We start from the raw sequence: 20,207 nt of genomic DNA on the forward strand, positions 1-20,207 counted from the left end.
GACAATCTAGGCTTTTCTCAGCACACACTCAAAGCCTACCCAGTTTCTTTTACCCAATTACCCAATTCTAAGACTTCCATATTTCCAATGTCTGTTACCGCAGTGACTCTCTTCTTGATCCCAAATCTATGTAAGTGTCCTGGGGCGGCAGCCTCAACTTTAGTAACTTAAAACAGAAATGTCCTTCTCATAGTTCCAGGGGCTAGAAATGCAAATGTCAAATGACAGTAAATCTGGAGATTCTGAAACAAAATCATCCCATGCCTGCATCCTTGTTCTGAAAGTTACCAGCTGTGATCTCAGCAACAATCCCGCCCTGGTCTGTGCATGGTGGTCGTCCCCATGTCTTTGTCTAAAAAGCCATTGTTTTGAAAGGGTCTTAGACTTGGCCTCATTTACTTGGTTATATATAAAAAGACATTACTACAAAATAAGAGTCTAAAGTTTAGGACATAAATACATATATATATTTTGAAGGTTCTAACTCTGTGCACTACAGAGTTGTTACTTTCTTCTGAAAGATGAAAATTAGAAAATTATACTAAGAAAAAATGGGCAATATATTTACATCAAACTAAGATTTCTTATTAATTGAACTGACTTCCAAACTGTATTAATAAAATTTTTATTCAACTGTCATTATAATGAAAGCTTATTTATATGTAAATGCTGGGTCAGGGATATTGCTCTACCTCCTGAACCATCTCTCTAGCCCTTTGCTAGTCATTTCGTCACAGCAACCGGGCCAGTAACTAGCACACCATGTCAACAGTGACAGGGCTGTCAGGATCCAAAATGTGGAAATAACTTCACCGAAAGGTGAATGGCTAAGCCACATTTTAATGCCTATTATTCAGCTTCAGAAAAGGACAAAGTATGATTCAAGATAGATAAGTTCCGAGATGAAGTGCGCCTGGGAGGATGGAAGTAGCTGCACGACAGGGTGGAGATTAGTGCAGTATTACAAATACACTAATGCTGTAGGACCTCACACTTGAGAGGAGATAAAAGGCAAATCTCACGTCGCCCACTGTGGTAGTCTGAATGTAATTTGTACCCATGAGCTCATAGGGAGTGACACTATTAGGAGGTGTGGCCTTGTTGGAGGAAGTGTGTCACTGTGAGAGTAGGCTTTGAGGTATCCTATGCTCAAGCTACACCCAGTGACAAAGTTCACTTCCTGCTGCCTACAGATCAAGATGTAGAACTCTCCGCTCCTTCTCCAGCACCATGTCTGCCCGCATGTTGCCATGTTCCACCATGGTGATAAAGGACAAAGCCTCTGAAACTGAAAGAGAGCCTCAACTAAAAGCTTTTTTTATGTAAGAGTTGCTGTGCTCACGGTGTCTCTTCACAGCAGTAGAAGAAGTACCTAAGACAGCCACCTCTTTACTATAGTGACAAAGGGAACAGGCTCCCAAGAAAGTTAGGAGTGTCAGTAGCAGAGCGTTAACTCTGAGCTGGAGGTCAGCAGTGACCACAGCCTCACCAGTGCAGTGTCTCTGAGTGTGTCACTTACCGAGTGGTTTCGTCACTAGACAGCGCCTTACCTCCTGGATCTCCTTTTCTAGGAGCTCCACTCGCTCTCGCAGGTGTCTTCTTTCTGTGTCGATGGACAGCAGCTCCAGGCGGACTGAGCTATTCTCCCCTTCGGCTTGTTGGGCTTTGATCTCCCAGTCCTCAGCACGGTTGTGAAGCATCTGGAATCTGTCTAGCAAGTCTTTGTTTTCATTTTCCTGGTTTAAGAACAATTACGTTATTTCTAAGTCAGTATTGTCAATGGGATATCTATATCACAGACACAGATAAACACACACACACACACAGTACTGCTTGAATTCAGGAAACATCAGTATGTGTACAGGCACTATACTAAGATCCATGGGGAAATATAAAGTCAGTAGGAAAGACCTCAAATGTCTAATATGTAATATCGAATCTCAAATGTCCAATACATAATACTGGAGGCAGAATTAAAGGCAAAAGAGAGCTCTTAGAAAGCCAGTCTTAAATGTAAGTCAAACACTGTTATTCACCTTCGCAGCCATGAGGCTCTCCCATCGTGACACCTCCGTGATGTACTTGTGAACTCTGCTCTTCATCTCTTCCTTCTCTTGCACTGCTGTTTCTAATTCTATTGCGATTTCCTGTGAGTTGGCCAAGCAGAAAGCCAATGTTAGCTCTAGTTACATCAAACACATCCTTTGGAATTGAAGAAACAAGGGAAAAACTTCTACTGTGTTATTTTCATGTATTTCTGTGACTGATCTTGGTGCGTGTGTGCGTGCATGCGTGCGTGCGTGCGTGCGTGCGTGCGTGCGTGCGTGTGTGTGTGTGTGTGTGTGGTGTGTGCATTGGTGTACGGGTAAACAAACTCATGTGCACTGGTGGAGAGCAAAGGAGGATGCCAGGTTCCCTTAGTCACTACTCCCCCCATATCCTCCCAAGCTGACCCTTCATTGCAAGTGAAGTTCCCATTTCAGCGAGGCTGGCTGCCAACAAGCTCCTGAGATCGGATGTCTATGACCTCCAACTCTGGGGTGACAGGCAGCCATGCCAGGCTCTGTGAGTCCAGGGGATTTGAACTCTGACCCTCTGCCTCCATTTCACAGCAGCACTCTCAGTCACCGAGTCTTCTCCCACCCTGGCCTGGAGTTCTCAGTCAACTTTTCCACAGGACTGCGTGACAGTCCTGACCTTGTATTTGATTTTACATCATGGCCAGTTATGGTCAGTAGTTGACATTAAAAAGATGACATATTTGTAATATAATTGATACTGAATAATACTAAAAGTAATTTTCTAAACATAAAAGAAACCATGGGGGGGCTGGAGAGATAGCTCAGAGATTACAAGTACTGGCTGCCCTTCCAGAGGTCCTGAGTTCAATTTCTAGCCACATGGTGGCTCACAACCATCTGTAATGAGATATGATACCCTGTTCGGCCTGTATGAATATATGCAGGTAGAATACTGTATACATAATAAATAAATCTTTTAAAAAAGAAAGAAAGAAACCATTGGTCTTCAGAGCATAATACTGTAATAAACCAGTATATAAAAAAACTACCTTACAATATCTGCCATTAAAAATGTCCTTTCATTTACTTACAGATATAGCTCTAAGACAACAGAAGTAAGTGCAAACGAAAACCTGTCACGGGTCCATTGTAAAAAGAGAGAAGTTGCCCTAAGAGTGACGCTGCTGTCCCCACCCAATGCTATGACAATATCGTCTATCACAGAGAAGGCCATGCTGTCCCCACCCAATGCTATGACAATATCGTCTATCACAGAGAAGGCCATGCTGTCCCCACCCAATGCTATGACAATATCGTCTATCACAGAGAAGGCCATGCTGTCCCCACCCAATGCTATGACAATATCGTCTATCACAGAGAAGGCCATGCTGTCCCCACCCAATGCTATGACAATATCGTCTATCACAGAGAAGGCCATGCTGTCCCCACCCAATGCTATGACAATATCGTCTATCACAGAGAAGGCCATGCTACTCAGAAACAAAACCAAATGCTATTAGGTCTGGGGACACGTTAAAAAAAATTGTACTTGCTAACTAATATTCAGACAGCCACTGTTCCTCTCAAGGACTTACACGGCTTCCATTCAATACCATTGCATTTTAGGAGAAAATATTTAGAAGTTTCATACTTAGCAAATATTAAGTTCCATGAAAAACCTCTGCCTGGTGTCATACCTGGTTCTCCCTTGCCATCGTGGCCAGGTCATCTTGTAACCTTCTGTTTTCTTTAAAAGATATCTCCCTAGATTTTCCAACGTCCTCCAACTCTGTGTGGGCTGCATCGAGCTGCCGTCGGAGGCTGTTTATCTCTCGGTCTCGATTAGCCAAGGTGTCCTTTAGCTGGCTGTCAAAACGTGGTGTGGCAGTAATAAAGCATTATAGCAAACTCTAGTTTACTTCAAACAAGACTAGAACATTCTCAATAAGTGCGTGAGTACAAAAGAGTACAGCTGCTGCCTTTGACACTCATTAAAAATACTCAGGTACTTTAGATTCCTATCAAATAGATACAAATAAAGCCTCAAAATACATATTCTTATTTTACAAGTTAAGCAAACATAACATTTTCAACTTTTAGGAACAAAATATAAAACATCATTAAATACTTAATTTTTATATTAAATTATAATATAATGTTTATATTTCCATTATTATATAAGACATAAAATAGGTAAAATAAATACAATTAGTGACTTTTGTTTTTAGATGGCTTTAGACCAGACACAAAATGTAAAATTTTGAGAGTGCTCAGGGTAGGTTTAATTGAAGAACAAATGGGAAAACTGGCTATTAACACAATCCACGATGAGATGGGCAGGACTTTCACAGATGACTACATAAGCACAAAGGCAGATAAAAGCACAGGCAATAGAAAACTTGCAGAGAGCAAGTCAGATCCGGGGACTGAGAAAGCAAGGTTGCCAGTGGCAAATCCGGGAACTTCAAAGGAGACAGTCTCCTCTCGCCAGACTAACTCAGTCAGACCTCACTCACTGAGAATCTCTCAAACAGGGACCGCCCTTCATTGATTACTTACTTCAAAGATGTTTCATACTCTGCGACTGTGACCTTCACCTGGGCAATAGCTTTCTCCTGAAGAAATTACAGAAACATAATGGATTCTAAATCATTCACACAGAATCATTCTTAGCTAAATTTGCACAATCTACTACATTTAGATAGTAAGTAGCTAAATATACAGTTCAATATTATAAGCCATACATAAAAGCAAGCTCTAAGTAAAAATAGTTCTATATCCATGTGTATGTCACATCTTGGTATGTTTCTACCCATCTACAAACTGCAGCGGTTTCTTCAAAGTGTGCTTTAATAAGATAAAAATCACATTCTCAGAATTGATAAATCCTATCTTAAAGATTCCAATTACTAGGCTAGAAGGAAATTGTCAAAGACAGCGTGGGTCTCAGGAATTACCCGTGGGCTCCCACTGAGACGTCAGGGAACATGCGGTGGATACATACTTTGCTGGTGAGGCTCTCTTGCAGGCTGGCGATCTTCTCTGTCTTCTCATCGACAGTCTCCTGGAGAAAGTCCTTCTCTTTGTCAATCACGCCAATGGTCTTCTTCAAGGCGTGAGCTTCTTCGCTCTGGGATGTCATCTTACAGCTTAGTTTCTCTACACAGAGAAAGGAATGTTTGTTAGCCGGAGGCAATTAAGGTTAGCAAAAGCAAAATTTCAGAAGGCTCACCTAGTTTTTCCTCCAGAACTTTAACTTCTTCTTGGGCTGATTCAAGTTCACCTCTTTTTATGGAAAGTCGGTGCTGACAGTCATCAAGTGACCGTTGCAGCTGTTCATTTACCATCCTAAATCGGTGGACAAAACAAACGACATTCTTTATCTCTCACAGAAATAGCTTTGTTATGTGAATGGTCTTAAAATATTTTGATTTATTTAAGTTTCTTTTATTTCTTATTATAAAGTTCTTCCAGTATATCAATGGCATTCTATTATACAATATTATTCTTGCTGTCCACCATGCTTCTCCAAAATGGTTCCATCTTCTTAAAAATAATATGGTATAAAAATGAAATTAATTGTATATTCTCTTCTAGAAGTTTCTCGGCAGTTTTAATGTTCTCCTCAGCTTCCTAACATCAACCCCCTTTTCCTCAAAATGTATTTCCAATAAGTCCTGTCTTTATAACATGGCTGGACACTCCAGACTCTCCATAAGTCTTCAACATCCTGACCATGAGAGCTTGCAATTTTGCTTCTTTTGATTCTGAGGGGCAGACGGCTGTAGGTACGTTGAGTAGGTAGGCATTTTTTACAGTGAAATGGGGTAAGACTAAAGGCTGGTTTCAGGGAACAGGGGAAGGAGTCGTGGGAGCTGAGGAGGTCCCTGGTGAAGAGTGTCTCAAGACTCTGTTACTGTTGGAAGTACCAGTTCCTCCAGAAGGAACATCTCGGGAGCTGTAACAGAAGTCTTGGTTCTCAGTCACAGGCTTCCAAATGCTTCTAGTTCTGAGTGGGAAAGCACTGACCCAGCCTGGACCATTCTCACTTCAGGTGGTTTGCTGGGAATAACTTCCTTTTGGGTTTCCTTTGAGGACAAGACAATGAAGAGGATGCTAATGACAGCTTGAGTTAGAGGTGCCTAATGAGGAAGAGGTCTGCTTCCCAAGACAATGAGTAAAATGGGACATCTCTATAGAAATAAACAAATTTTTGCTTTTCCATATGAAGTTTAGTACTGTTCTTTCGAGATCTGTGAAGAATTTTGCTGGAATTTTGATGGGCATTGCATTGACTCTGTAGATTGCTTTTGGTAAGATTGCCATTTTTACTATGTTAATTCTGCCTACCCAAGAGCATGAGAGATCTTTCCACTTTCTGGTGTCTTTTTCAATTTCTTTCTTCAAAGATTTAAAGTTCTTGTCATACAAGTCTTCCATTTGTTTGGTTAGAGTTATTCCAAGATATTTTATGTTATTTGTGGCTATTGTGAAAGGTAATGTTTCTCTGATTTCTTTCTCGGCCCATTTATCATCTGTGTAAAGGAGGATTACTGATTTTTCAAGTTAATCTTGTATCCTGCTATATTACTGAAAGTGTTTATGAGTTGTAGAAGGTCCTTGGTAGAATTTTTGGTGTCATTTATGTAAACTATCATATCATCAGCAAATAGTGAGAGTTTGACTTCTTCTTTCCTGATTTGTATTCCCTTGATCTCCTTTTGTTGTCCTATTGCTCTAGCTAGGACCTCAAGAACTATATTGAATAGATATGGACAGAGTGGACAACCTTGTCTTGTTCCTGATTTCAATGGGGTCGCCTTGAATGTCTCTCCATTTAGTTTGATGTTGGCTGTTGGCTAGTTGTATATTGACTTTATTATGCTTAGGTATGTTCCTTGTATCCCTGCTCTCTCCAAGACCTTTATCATGAAGGGATTCTGTATTTTGCTGGACTGACTTCTTTAGAACTGGACAGCTGAACAAAACCAAGTAAGAAAGCCACCAGATTCAGGCAATTTTACTTGAGTAAAGTTTCTATGTGGCTACTCCTAAAACCTAGAGCCATCGTGTGCAGGGCCAGCATAAGCGGAAGGCACTGTGTGCACACAAGCCCATCTGTTCCTGGAGGAGTTCCACTGGAACCATTATTCCATACGTACAGAAACAATTTACTTATCCAGGGTCACAAACTACCAGGACAAAGGCAAAGGTGCAGGCTGGGCTACTGCTTTCTGCTCAGAATGCACAGAGACCAATGCCCTCTAAGTGGGCAGGAAAACAGAATGGTCCACAGAGCCTTGCTGAAGAGCCAACGGGTGGCAGTGCTTACAACTCTAAGCAGAAATGGGGTTATTTGCTCATGGGAGTGGAGCTGGTAAAGGGCGCTGGAATAACATAGTGACCGATATAAAGGAAAGTTGAAGGTGAGTCCAAGAAAAGGCATTGGCTCTTCTATTTCAGAGAAGAAAGGGAGAACACAAACACTCGCACGGAAGTATTACTGCCCAGAGTCTTCTAATGGAAACTGAGAGGACTGCCGTTTTACTCGCTGTAAGTTTGAAAAGAAACTTTGCAAGCCAAGTTGTCAGTAGAAATGAACAAGTTTCTTAGCTTTAAAAGTTTCATAAACAGAGGAAATAAATAATTTCTCAACAGAAAATGCCAGAAAATTGAATTCTGGCTCTCCATCTAACAGGCCTGTGCCTGGCTCCGATCTCCTCCCAGCCTCAAATTCCATAGTTACATTATATGATTATGCACTCTCAGTTTACCGGACAGTTTTAATTATCTCCTTTCATGACAGAGTATATCTAAAACATCTCTTAAGTGTTCCTTCATCCACAGTAAATGTTTCAAATTGTAAAATGAAGTTCCACCTCAGAGAGGGAGGTTTGGCCTATTCAATGGCCTATTACCTATGTGGCCAAGGTGCCAGCCCATTAGGAAGGCTCTGAATAGCATCACGTGGCACAGCAGGAAAGGAAGAGGGATGGGACAATTTAGCATTAGCTTCACGATTAGCTGCTGTCATTCAGTAGCAACGCTCTTGTTTTCATTGCTAAGAAGATACACTGGGGATGTCCCAAATCAGGTCAGGCATCCTGCACCATCCGTGAATCTTCTGTACCTCATCCAAGGCGATTCCTAATTCCTTAGCAAATATTTGTCAAGGGAAACTAGCTGTTATATCTGAGTAGATCCAATATTTCTGACTGTCTCTAACATCTTAATATATTGCATATTTCTGAATATATCTAAACAAATCCCAGTAAAATAACTGATACCTGTTGGCATAATCATAGATCCACCTAGAGTTCATGGGCTATTTCCAGGAAATGCTGCTGTAGCATGCTTCCATCCTAGATAAGTATGTGACACTCCTGGCTTTAACTGATGTACTGAAGATTAAGTTAGCAGAGGGTTGAGCTGAATGCCTATGGCTCCAGGATTCTAGATGTTAAGTTGGGAGGACCACTTGAGCATGGATTCTGGATGTTAAGTGGGAGGACCCCATGAGCACAGAATTTGGATGTTAAGTGGGAGGACACCTTGAGCATGGATTCTGGATGTTAAGTGGGAGGACCATTTAAGCACGGATTCTGGATGTTAAGTGGGAGGACCCCTTGAGCACGAATTCTGAATGTTAAGTGGGAGGACCCCTTGAGCACGAATTCTGAATGTTAAGTGGGAGGACCCCTTGAGCACGGATTCTGGATGTTAAATGGGAGGACCCCTTGAGCACGGATTCTGGATGTTAAGTGGGAGGACCCCTTGAGCACAGATTTTGGATGTTAAGTGGGAGGACCCCTTGAGCACAGATTCTGGATGTTAAGTGGGAGGACCCCTAGAGCACGGATTCTGGATGTTAAGTTAGAGGAGCAATGACTGGAGGTCAAGTCTGGGCAACAGTGAAAATCCACAAAATAAATTAAAGTGACTGAGAACAACATGACAGCTTCCAGCCGTGTCACTGTTGGCCAGCAGATACAAAGATTAAGGCTGTCTGCTATGGAGTGAGTAAGGAAAGTGAGTTATCTAATAGGAATGGAAAACAGCTTATCCTGGAGTGAGGGTTGACAAACCATGGCCTAATATTTATTCTTTCCTAGCTGTTTTTAATGCTTAAGGAAGTGAAAAATCCACAGGAAAACATTTTGTGACAAGGAAATTAAATGAAATCAAAAGAAAACTGTATTGGAACAGAGCCGTCCTCATTCACTTGCACATGGCCCACAGTGACTTGTATTTCAGAGGCTGGTCTGCATGACCCACACAGTCTCAGATAGTGAGTGCCGGCAGTAAGCTTGCTCATGTCGGCACACGGACATTTCCTTTCTATACTGTGGAGGTTAAGGTTAGGTTGTAAACTGCTAGACCGCATTAAATACTGCAGTTCAAGAGAGACAGCAGTCATCAACGTGTTCAAAACTGCTGCTTTAGTACTGTCTCCCTATGCCACACCAAGAAACCACACCAAAGACCCTTGATTTTTACAGTGAGAGCTGTGCCTGCTCCAGGAGGCCTGTGTGGAAGCATAGAAATTTGATGAAAACATTCCTAACACCGGAAGGGAAAGAAAAGATGGCCCGTGAGGTAGAAAGCAGCATATACCTCATTCATCTACCTGAGAGTCAGCTTCTTGTGTGGGTCGTCACGTGACTAAAGGAGTGATCTACAAACTATACTGAAAACAGCACAAGGTTTGTACAATGTACTTCCACTTCCATAAAGGTTTTGCTGTGGTTTGTATTGGGTTTAGTGCTGAGTTTAGAACTGACAGCTCAAATTCAAGTTTTCACCAATGCTTACCAATAGAAGGTGAAAGACACATTGTTCTTAGAGATAGTTTCTCTCTCTCTCTCTCTCTCTCTCTCTCTCTCTCTCTCTCTCTCTCTCTATCTCTCTCTCTCGTGTGTGTGTATGTGTGTGGGGGGGAGAGTGTAGGGGGAGGGAAAGGAGATTTTGGTTGCTGTAAAGCAGGGTTCTAGAATCATGCAATATGCCAGAATATTCAAGGCAGAGAGAACAGTTCTCATAGCCCTCTCTTCCTGCACAGTGACTGAATGTACTTAGGTAAAGGCAGAAGCAGGCTGAACTTATAAGAGAAAATGACATTAGTATCAGAACAAAAACTGCAAAGGAGCTAATGACCAGACTAGGGCACCCAAAAGAGGACAAGAGTAGCTCTGTTTCTAAAGTCTTCTGTGAGGAAAGAGGTGGTTATGATCAGAAGGAAAAGGACAATGCCAGGGCCAGTAAGCTGGACACAAAAGCAAATAGGAGAGATTAGCAATTCTGCAGACAAAGATACAGCTCCATATCTGTCTGTACTTTGGGGCTGAAGACATGACCAGAAGAGGGGCTGGCTCACTTGGCTCTCCTCCATAGGATACAAGCAGACAGAGGATGCGGAGGGAGGATAAAGCTAACTCCTTTAGCTTCCCCTAAAGCTCCCCTGATAAAGGCAGCAGAAAGGCACCACAGGAGAAAGCTGGAGAAGTCAGAGGCCTGTTCTTGGTCTTCTGTGGGTCAGTCGACGGCCTTGGCTTCCCTTTGCCTTCTTTACACTGCACTTCCGCTTTCTCCTACTCTCCTGTTGGACCCCGAGTTTTGTATATGGGGTCTGCTTTATTCTCATCATCTCTTTTTGTCTTTCTGAATTAGAGGTGAAATTCTTGAATTTGTTCTTTATTTTACCAACTCAGTTTTCTACAGTAGCCAATCTCTTTAACTCAATAATGCTCACTAACCTTCTGGGGTGACTTTAATCAGTCTTTTAAAACCAGCATCACTACCCTCCCTTCTGATCGCAGCTACTGCTTCATTACCGGATTGCAGAGATAGGAATTCTGTTGACATTTGAGAATGTCTGCCTAATTTTTATGGTAAATATAATTAAGAGGGAGAGATTCCCCCTGACTCTTCAGAGCAGAGCCTTTCTGCTAACCTCCAGTTGCCTTTTGCTTTGTTTATTTGTTTGTTTGTCTGCTTATGCTTATGACAGTTTTATAGTGGGGGGTTGACACTATTAGCTTTTATTTCTTTAAGTTTTATGTGCTTGAAACTGACAAATGGCTAACCAATAACCAAGTAATCCAATGCATACACTATGGACTATCTATACTGCTAAGTACTGCTCTCTTATTCCCATATCCATCTCCTTTGATTTTATAAAAGAAACACTTCTTAAGTTTACTTTTTCCCTTCAAAGTCCATACTGTGTCAGTCCTGACCCGACCTCTGTTGCTTATCACCCATCTCTAAGACTCCAAATCAATGCTCTCTGTGCTATCAGAGTTAGCTCTCCTAGTCCTTGGCTACATTTTCGTTTTCTAAATCAGAATGGTTTAAAAAAGGACATGAAATATTCTGAATTTCTATTATTTTAAAAGAGGAAAGAAAAAGGAGGAAATGGCACAATGGTAGAAGGTCTAAGAGCCTAGCAGTCCTTCCCTGCAGAGCACAGTGTCTTGAACATTTACTAATGTGCCAAGAACTGATGATCATGTCATACTGTGAAAGTTTCAAAACTACAGATACCCAGATCTATCCAGATCACTCAGGTAAATCAGGCAACCCCAGACCTCCCTCTATCCTCTCCAAAAGCTCCTGGAAGACAGTACCATGAAGCCAACTTGGGAAAAGACACAGAGCTGAATGCCATGATGATGAACCTTGCATAACCAGAAGAAGCATGTCCCAGAGGAGAAGTAACAAAATCTTTAACAGACTTACCTAAGAGAGTTCATCTCTGTTTTCTGATGAGATGAGTCACCAGTCACATGGCTAAGCTTCTGAGCTTGGAGTTTTGATTTGGTCTCCAATGACTCTACTGTTTCTTTCATTATTAATATTTTAGATTGCAATTCATATTTTTCATTTTCAAGCTATAATTTAAATTTAAAACATTAATAAGCATATATGGCAATATCTTATTTTTCATAGCTATACTTTAATAATATTTCTCGAAGACAATTATGGAAATATATTAGGTTTTACACATTGAGCATCCTGGGATGTCAGGACTGGTGCGTCCTCTGCCTTTCTTTTCGCACTGTCACTGCAGCAACAGAAACACCGGCACAAATGACACAGGAAGGGGAGCTTCCTAAAACACAAACAAAACCCTCAAAACCCTCCACGGTTCATTTCTAGCTTTTGGAACCAAGAGACACCTCCCCCTCAAAAAATAACCCCCAAACCTGCAATAAGTAGACAGGAATTACACAAAAATGAGAGTTGAAAAGAACGTGACTACAAAATGGTGGAGACTTGTGTGAGAAACAAAGTGCAAGTTTCCCTTGAACGCCTAAAATGAGGCCTGACTTAATGTGGACGCCATGCTTCCCTGAGTAGGAACATAATACTTTAAATGTGTTAAAATTTCATCACATTGCCGGGCGGTGGTGGCGCTCGCCTTTAATCCCAGCACTCGGGAGGCAGAGGCAGGCGGATCTCTGTGAGTTCGAGGCCAGCCTGGTCTACAAGAGCTAGTTCCAGGACAGGCTCTAAAACTACAGAGAAACCCTGTCTCGAAAAACCAGAAAAAGAAAAAAGAAAAAAAAATTTCATCAAATTATAAATTCAATGAAATGCCAATAAAAGCAATTCAATTAGGAATTGGTGGTACCTTACACTTTATGCTTAAATTCTTTTAGAAGAAAAATAAAACACAGAAGGACAAACTGGGAATGAAAGAATATAAATTTACCATAAGAGATACTAAAATAAACAATAAAGCTACAGCAACTAAAACTGGGCTTTGTGTATAAATGGACAAGAAAACACACCAGTTTCCCCCATATAAGAGCATGTAGAATATGAAGAAATCATAAAACAAAAGGAACATCTCTTACGTGGTTTAAAAATACGCCTGACCCTCCATGGGCTGCCTTAGTCATATTCTTTCCCACCATACAAAACCACGATCCCGAATCTTCTTTCTTACGCTCAAATGATCCCCCTGCCTCAGCCTCCCACAGGGCTCAATCTGCAGGCATGCACCACAGCACCAAGCGTCCCGCTTCTCTTCAGTATTCCTTCCTAAGCCATGCACCGGGTAGTTTCACTTGTTTTCTGACTTTACATGAATAGAAGAATCACACGCTAGGCTTCCAGCAACTTACTGTGTTGGTACAACACGCATGGTAGCAGCCATACATGTTGAGGTTAGTAACTTTCATCCTATTTCTGCTCAGCAGCACTCCACTGTAGGATTTACAATCACAAACTTGTTCAAATAAATCCTTGAAGCTTTATGGGACCCATCGTCTGTCACCGCCACTCCAGTGAAGCACGGTAGCACATGCAGACAATACAGAGACACAGCAAAGGACCTGCTCACTACCTTCACTAAAACAGTTCACACAGCAGTTAGTGCGTCTGCTCTAGGAACCAGTTTGCTGACCTCCACTAGAGCAACTCATAGGAATGAGCTGCTGCCTTGAAAGCCTGCAGCTGCTATTATCCTGCCTGCTGTGCTTTAAACACGAAATGCTCACTACAGACTCGGGTGTTGAAGGCTTGGTCCCCAGCTGTGGCACTTTTTGGAAAGGTGCGGGAACTTCAGAAAAAGGGGCCTCTTAGAAGCAAGGAGGTTGCTGAGGTGTGGCCTGAGGATGATGCACCATGTTTCCTGCCTCCCACCTTCACGGCTCTCTGCTGTCAGGTGAGCAGTGCTAGTCTAGCAGACCCTCTCCACCACCAAGCTCTGCTCTGGCTTCAGAGCCAAGCAATGGAAGCAACCATGGACTGAGCCCCTGAAACCAGAAGTCCAGATAGACCTTTCCTTACATTGTCTTGCTCGCAGGAAGGAAAGGCTGACAAACACAGAAAACAGGCAAAAGAGAAGCGGGCTGTTGTGACTCCCTAAGCATGGAGTTCAGAAGCCTTGGAACAGCTTAGGGAAGGGACTTGGAAGAGTTTGGAGAAGTGAGCTACCAAAACCCAAGACTGTTCTAATGCAGACCTGGTTAGGCAACTCTGACGGGAGAAGAACAGAATGCTGACAGGAACATAGACAGCTAGGGGCCAGGCTCATAGTTTCAGATGGGAACAAGGACTCAGGAGGAAAGAACTAGAAGCCATGTGTGTTACAATGTAAGTTCTGTGCATCCCTGAGACTTGTGACGATGCCATAAATATCAAGATACTAATTAACATGGAGGAGAAAACTTCAGGCAGTGGTGTACTCATGTGACTTGGTTATGTCTGGCAGCTGTTAGCCGGGTTAACAGCAAATTCCAGAGCAGAGAATTTGAAAGACCTGCAGCCTGGGACAGAAAATAAATAAGAGTAAAGCAAGGCCAGCAAAGGGAAGGCTGTTGAAAAAAGTGGCCGTACCAAAAATCAGTCACAGCCTTTGTAATGGGATAAGAAACCATGAGAGCTCGGCTGGTCCATGCTCATCTCTGGCTCACAAATAAACCCCTGTGAGAGACTAGGCTTTGAGGAAGGAACAGGGGTGCTTCCCTGTTCACACCCTGGGAAGTATTTCTCAGTGGCTGCTGCAGCCATGGTCCAAGTAGGCCTGGCTATTGCTCAAACTGGAAGCAGACACTGTGAACCTCATGCTTCAGCCTTAAGTAGCTAGCTGTAAACAATCTTAAAACAATTGCTGGGTGTGGTCTATTTGAGGCAGGAGCCAATTTCTTATTCTTGATATATGTAGCCATTCATTTAGGAAAGAACCACTAAATCATACTCTTTACTCACTGATCTGGGTCTCTGTACATGTTAGGTTCCTTTTATGCATGTTTGTTATATTTGATTTAGTCAGATAAGGATAAAAAAGACGAGTCCTTATCTTAATTATAATGGTCCTAAAAACCCAGTATCAATGTTCCTTAAACTTCCATGTTACTTTTCACTCTTTGTTTCCATATGAATTCTAGAATTTCAGAGTAGCCAACTATACAAAATACATACTATCTAGTTAGTCTAGAATGGTTGTATCTGTACTGATCATATACAATTTTCCCCATCATTGTTTCCTAAATTACACAGCATTACAACTATTTATACAACATTTACATTGTATAAGGCATTAGATAGTTAAGCTCTATAAGAAATCTAAATGTGATTTAAAGATAAGGGAGAATGTATAGATTATATGCAGTATTAAGCCGTTTTATACAACAAACGAAAATCTTCCGAGGATGTCCTGGAAGCAATCTCCTGCAGATACTGAGAGCTAATTATAAAGAAAATTAACACTTCACTTTTTAGTCTGATTATTGGGGTTTATAAGGCCAAACCACAATGAACACAACTAGCCACTACAGATGCCTGCAATATTCCAGTACTCTTAAGTGTGACATGCGTGTTGTTCACCCATTACACTTTCACAGAAACCCCAAGAAACAGAAGTGCTAGTCCTAAGACATAAATGAAAAACACCGGAAGACAGAAATCAAGAAACTGGTCTAGACAGGAAACCAGATTTGAACCAAGTAACAAGTCTCAGAGCACACACTCTTCCTCACTGCGTATCACATTTACAAAGACATACAGTACACTAAAAGTATCACTGGCCCAGTCATCCACCTAATATGATATTCCCCAAATTTTTTGATAAATTACCTGGTGATTCATATATGTCAAATGTTCAATAGTCCTCTCTAATTCTGATTTTCCAAAGACATTCATTTCTTGGATATTCTGAAAAAGAATTGTATAGAGAATGTTCATTTGTATCAAATAATCACAAAAGTAAGTAATGCAAGTTTTCAGAGCTATGTCTCCTATTGCATAGACTCTGTAAATGTTCTAGAAAGGTCAGGCATTTTACAAAAGCATTCCTTTAGTTAAAAAACGTTATATTTCCAACCTTCATGTGTCACAGAGAAGAAAATAGTGTGGACTCATTTAAAAAGACTTAGTTGGATGGATCCTTGTTAACACAGGCATCATACAGGGAAGAGCACACTAAGTCACAAGGGCAGGAATGTGCCCTCACAAGAGGAGATGTACATCCCCCACCAACACCCACTTATTTTTTTTTAATAGGGCCACTGATTGAACCAAGAATCTCATGCTAGGTTAGAGCTCAACTGCTGAGTTAGAACTCAGAGGTAAGAAAAACAGGACTCAGAAGAAAATGCATGACAAGGAAGACACAGGTAATTGAATAAGACTAGTTTAAGAACTGGCTGGTATAGACGGTTTGTTTTCTGGTTATATTACATCACACACGCCACAGCTACTGCCATGTCAAGGACACAGAATGTCATGGTCACTGAGTTTTTCTAGTGGAGATGTTTACTCGTATTCATGTTGTTCATTAGAAAGCTGGATTCCATATGATTGTATATCTAGTTAAAGGGATCACGGCTGTGTTAATTAAATCACTTACACAGTGCTGATATGTGTTCTATATCAAGCACCAAACAAGGTGTTAGGGTGCAGCCATGAGGAAAGTCTCTGACATCATAGATTATATGCAGTCTTGTAAAAAAGACAGACCTAAAACAAGAAACTAAAATAAAGCCGTGAGGGCAGGAGGCCAAGCGTTCAAGGTGATACTCAGTTCTAAAGCAAGTTTAAGTCAGCCTGAGCTACATGAGTCCTCATCTCAAAATAAATTAAATCCTGCTAGAAAGTGTTCTGCAGGTTGCTGAAGGAAGAAGGACACCCAGAGTCACACCCAGCCCCAGACCTTGCATGCGACAACACTTGCCTGCCAGGTAACATGTGCCACTGGTGCAGCAGTGGCAGGGCTGTCACAGGGTACCCCGTTCTCATTAGACTCAAAGCCTGCTCCACACAGGGGAACTGCACGGCTACTGAGTCTACTGTTGTAAATGGCCATGCTGTCCAAGTGCCTCCAAATGCTTATGTTCACACCTACACACCTGGGCTGCTCTCTTGACCTTGGTCAGAGAGGCTCTTCTTTGCAGGGGACCACAGTCAATGGAGAGATGCAGAATTGCCCAAGTGTTGAGAATAAGAACCTTACACCGGACATGATTATCAACTCCCTCTCTCCAACCGAGGCTAAGGGAATGTCAGAGAAGGGGAGCCAGGAAGGGTGTGAGAGTTGCAAGCTGGGGAAGTGCTGTCCTCCAGACACGGCATGGCCACCACACTCCCAACTCACAGCTGCTGGGATTATGTGCACAAGGCACACACAAAACCAAGGCAGTCTACACTGCACAGATGGACTAGATGATCTCCAGGCCACACCCTTTACTGAGGAGCTGCTGGCAGTTGATAGTCTGAGGAGGGAGAATTATTCTTTTGTAAGGATACGATTGTTGATAGGATTCCTATGACCCAGTGGATGGCCCGAAACCACACATATAGGCAGCACTAACTCCAGTTATTTAAAAAAAAAAAAAAAAAAAAAAAAAAGAAAGGAAGGAAGGAAGGAAGGAAGGAAGGAAAGAAGGAAAGAAATTGGAACATGAGGGGAGTTGGGAGGGGCTAAGAAGAATATATATGATCATACTTCATTTATATACATGCATGAAATTCTCAAGCATAAAGGAAAATAAACATAAACAAGTAATTAGTGATCAGGCAAGGGCTGATCACTAATGATCTTTTAACAGGTAATTAACCTTACTAGAAGTAACATGACCAGACTTACATCTCTGAAAGGTGAGTCAGAGCACAAGGGGCAACACTGTAATGAAGTCTGCGAGCGACAACCACAACAGGATGGGGGCAGAAGACAAAGAAGGGAGCAACTGAAAGGAAGGGAAGGAGGATGCAAGGAGACTGTAAACAGACGGGGGAGGCTAGGCAAGTTGTTTAAATTCATTCAAACCCAGGGCTCTCATCTGTACACAGGAACTACCAGAAAGGCTTTGTGAAGATCTGCTGTGATGGCTCCTGTTTAAAAAGCACTTGGAGCAGTTAGTTGTTCAGGAGGCAGCACCGATGGCCCTGGCTGACAGCTGTCACTCAGAGCTTTCAGGGAGAGCTTAGTCAGAACGGCTGCTGGAGAGCAGGGTGGTCAGGAGACAGGAGGCAGGAAACACTCCAGAAGGCTGGAGGAGTCAGATGAGTAAAGCTGTTTTTAAAATAAAGTTCTCTTGGAAATTCACAAAAGCCGGCCTCCTACAACCCAGAAGGGTCTGCTAATCAGAATGCAGCCTTTCTGAGCTGTTAGCACTAATACGGTGTTTTTAAAAGTCTATTTTTACATTTCTGGTCATTACAACAGATACGGAAAGGGTAAGTGCGTAGCTATGCTAAAGGGTGCCATATTGCACAGAAGCTTTCTCTCTGGTAATTTTAACTGACTTTTTTTTTTTAATTTCTAGAAGGCAGCATTCCAAAAGACTCCAATTAAAAACATTCTTACACTGCCTTTGGGTATAAAACTTTAACTAAGATTTGTAGCATAGACTATGCTTAAAGTGTTTATTTTTTGTTCCTAAGTAGTTACTTTCAAAGCATTTATTTCATAATATTAAGTGGAAGCATCCATGGCTTCTACAATAAGAACACTCAGAACATACCGCATGGACTGTTATGTATTACCACAGTTATTCAGGAGCAATTATAAGATTCACAATCCACCGAAGGGGAATGAAAACTGCACACAAACACTCCTACGAGCATTACCCATGGACGAACCTTAAGGATAGCATGCTGAGAAACACCAAACATTAAAACACATGCAGACTGGGGTAGCTCAGTGGTAGAGTGATTCTCTTGTACATGCTAGACCCTGGGTTCAATGCCCAACATCACAAAATGAAAAAACAATCATGTTTAATGATTCAGTTCATATGAAATGTTCAGAGAAGGCAAACGCACGGAGGCAGAAAGTGAATTAGTAGTGCCTACAGCAGAGAAGGCTGGGGCAAACTGAAGCTACTATAGTGGATACAAGATTCCTTTCTGTGGTAATGAGTTTTTCTAAGATTAATTATGCTGGAAGGAGAAAAGGGACAGCAAAAGCCACTGAACTGTCCCTTTCATTAAATGGGTAAACTGTCTGCTAGGTAAACAATAACTATTGTCATTAAGTAAAGAAGAAAAGACTATCGACCTACAACAATCCTGAATTCAGGGTGTGGCATATTGCTTCTGCAAGGACTGATGGCAAATGCCTTGGGTCTTGGGGCTAAATGTGCCTGCTCTGACTTCCCAAGTCTGCTACCGTGGTAGGAAAGTAGCTATGGACAACACTTAATCAATGCTGGAATACTCTAGCTATGGGGCCACACACGAACAAGGTGGTTCAGTTTGGGCTGCTGTTATGCTGGCTCCACCTCGACAGATATACTAAGTAACTTCCCAGGAAAGCGCAGTCATGGGGTGGCAGTTGGGCAAGGGTATAATAAGGCATGCTACTTCACTTTCTCCCCCAGTACTCAATCAATTACCTTTTCAAAGGATATAAGTGAATAACTGACCTCCAACTTCTCTCGCAGAGCTTCCTTTTCTGCTGTGATTCTTCTTAAGTCAGATAACGCACGCTCTTTCTCCTTCTCCATACAACTAACAAGACTGTTGGGGACTGTCACATTAGTAGAATCCTGTCTCAGTGCACATAACTCTTCCTTAGCCTTAAAGCAGTAAGAAATATAAAAGTACTTTAGATATATTCCATTATTTTTAAAAGGGCTTGGGATAGGGATATATTAAATACATGCTTCTTTCCCTTTCTTCCCAAATCCCAATAAAATAAAAGTAAAAGGATTAAAATTAAATACTAAAGTCCCAAAGGCAAGAAGAGTGAGAGAAGCTGTGGCCACACAACACTGGAAATTAGAAGCAGACGGACAGAGAAGAATTAACTAGGTAGACTCAAGAAGGCTGAGAGCCAAGTCTACTGTGGGGAGCTCCGGAAGTGGATCCATGCAGTGAACGCACTGCCAAGTCCTAGAAAAGCTCACAAAAGTGAACATGTCTCTTTTCACTTCCATGTCTTCCCCTCCTGTCAAAACAGTGAGTGATTTCATGGGAGAGAGGTGTGGATACACCAGCTATGAACTCCAGGATTTGTTCAGTCAGCTCCCTGTCTGCCAGCTCAGGCTCTGTAGCAGGGCCAGGCTGTGGCAGTGTTGGCCCCCAGAGCAGATTTTCCCCAAGAGCGAACCCTGGGAGTGTGCGGACAACATCATCTCTCACTGCCCGGTTAGCCTGGGCTAACAGGCTCTGGAGACCTACCTGTCTTAACCCCTCAAGTGTTAACATTACAGATGAGAGCCAGCATGCCTGGATTTG

At 42.1% G+C, this 20,207-nt stretch overlaps 1 protein-coding gene across 2 annotated transcripts in view; it reads right to left on the reverse strand.

The window, feature by feature from the left end:
* Cep135 (centrosomal protein 135) overlaps positions 1-20,207 on the reverse strand; it is a 62,299-nt gene that overhangs the window by 14,021 nt on the left and 28,071 nt on the right. For both annotated transcript variants that reach the window (XM_038335773.1, XM_038335781.1), the window contains 9 exons: positions 19,394-19,546; positions 15,606-15,683; positions 11,760-11,911; positions 5,254-5,369; positions 5,026-5,180; positions 4,581-4,636; positions 3,719-3,887; positions 2,037-2,147; positions 1,551-1,736 (listed from right to left, as the gene is read on the reverse strand). In XM_038335773.1, coding sequence (XP_038191701.1) covers positions 1,551-1,736; positions 2,037-2,147; positions 3,719-3,887; positions 4,581-4,636; positions 5,026-5,180; positions 5,254-5,369; positions 11,760-11,911; positions 15,606-15,683; positions 19,394-19,546 — 1,176 coding nt within the window. The remainder of the gene's footprint in view (positions 1-1,550; positions 1,737-2,036; positions 2,148-3,718; positions 3,888-4,580; positions 4,637-5,025; positions 5,181-5,253; positions 5,370-11,759; positions 11,912-15,605; positions 15,684-19,393; positions 19,547-20,207) is intronic.

The sequence above is a fragment of the Arvicola amphibius genome, chromosome 1, assembly GCF_903992535.2.
Source record: "Arvicola amphibius chromosome 1, mArvAmp1.2, whole genome shotgun sequence".
In the NCBI taxonomy this organism is placed as follows: Eukaryota; Metazoa; Chordata; class Mammalia; order Rodentia; family Cricetidae; genus Arvicola; species Arvicola amphibius.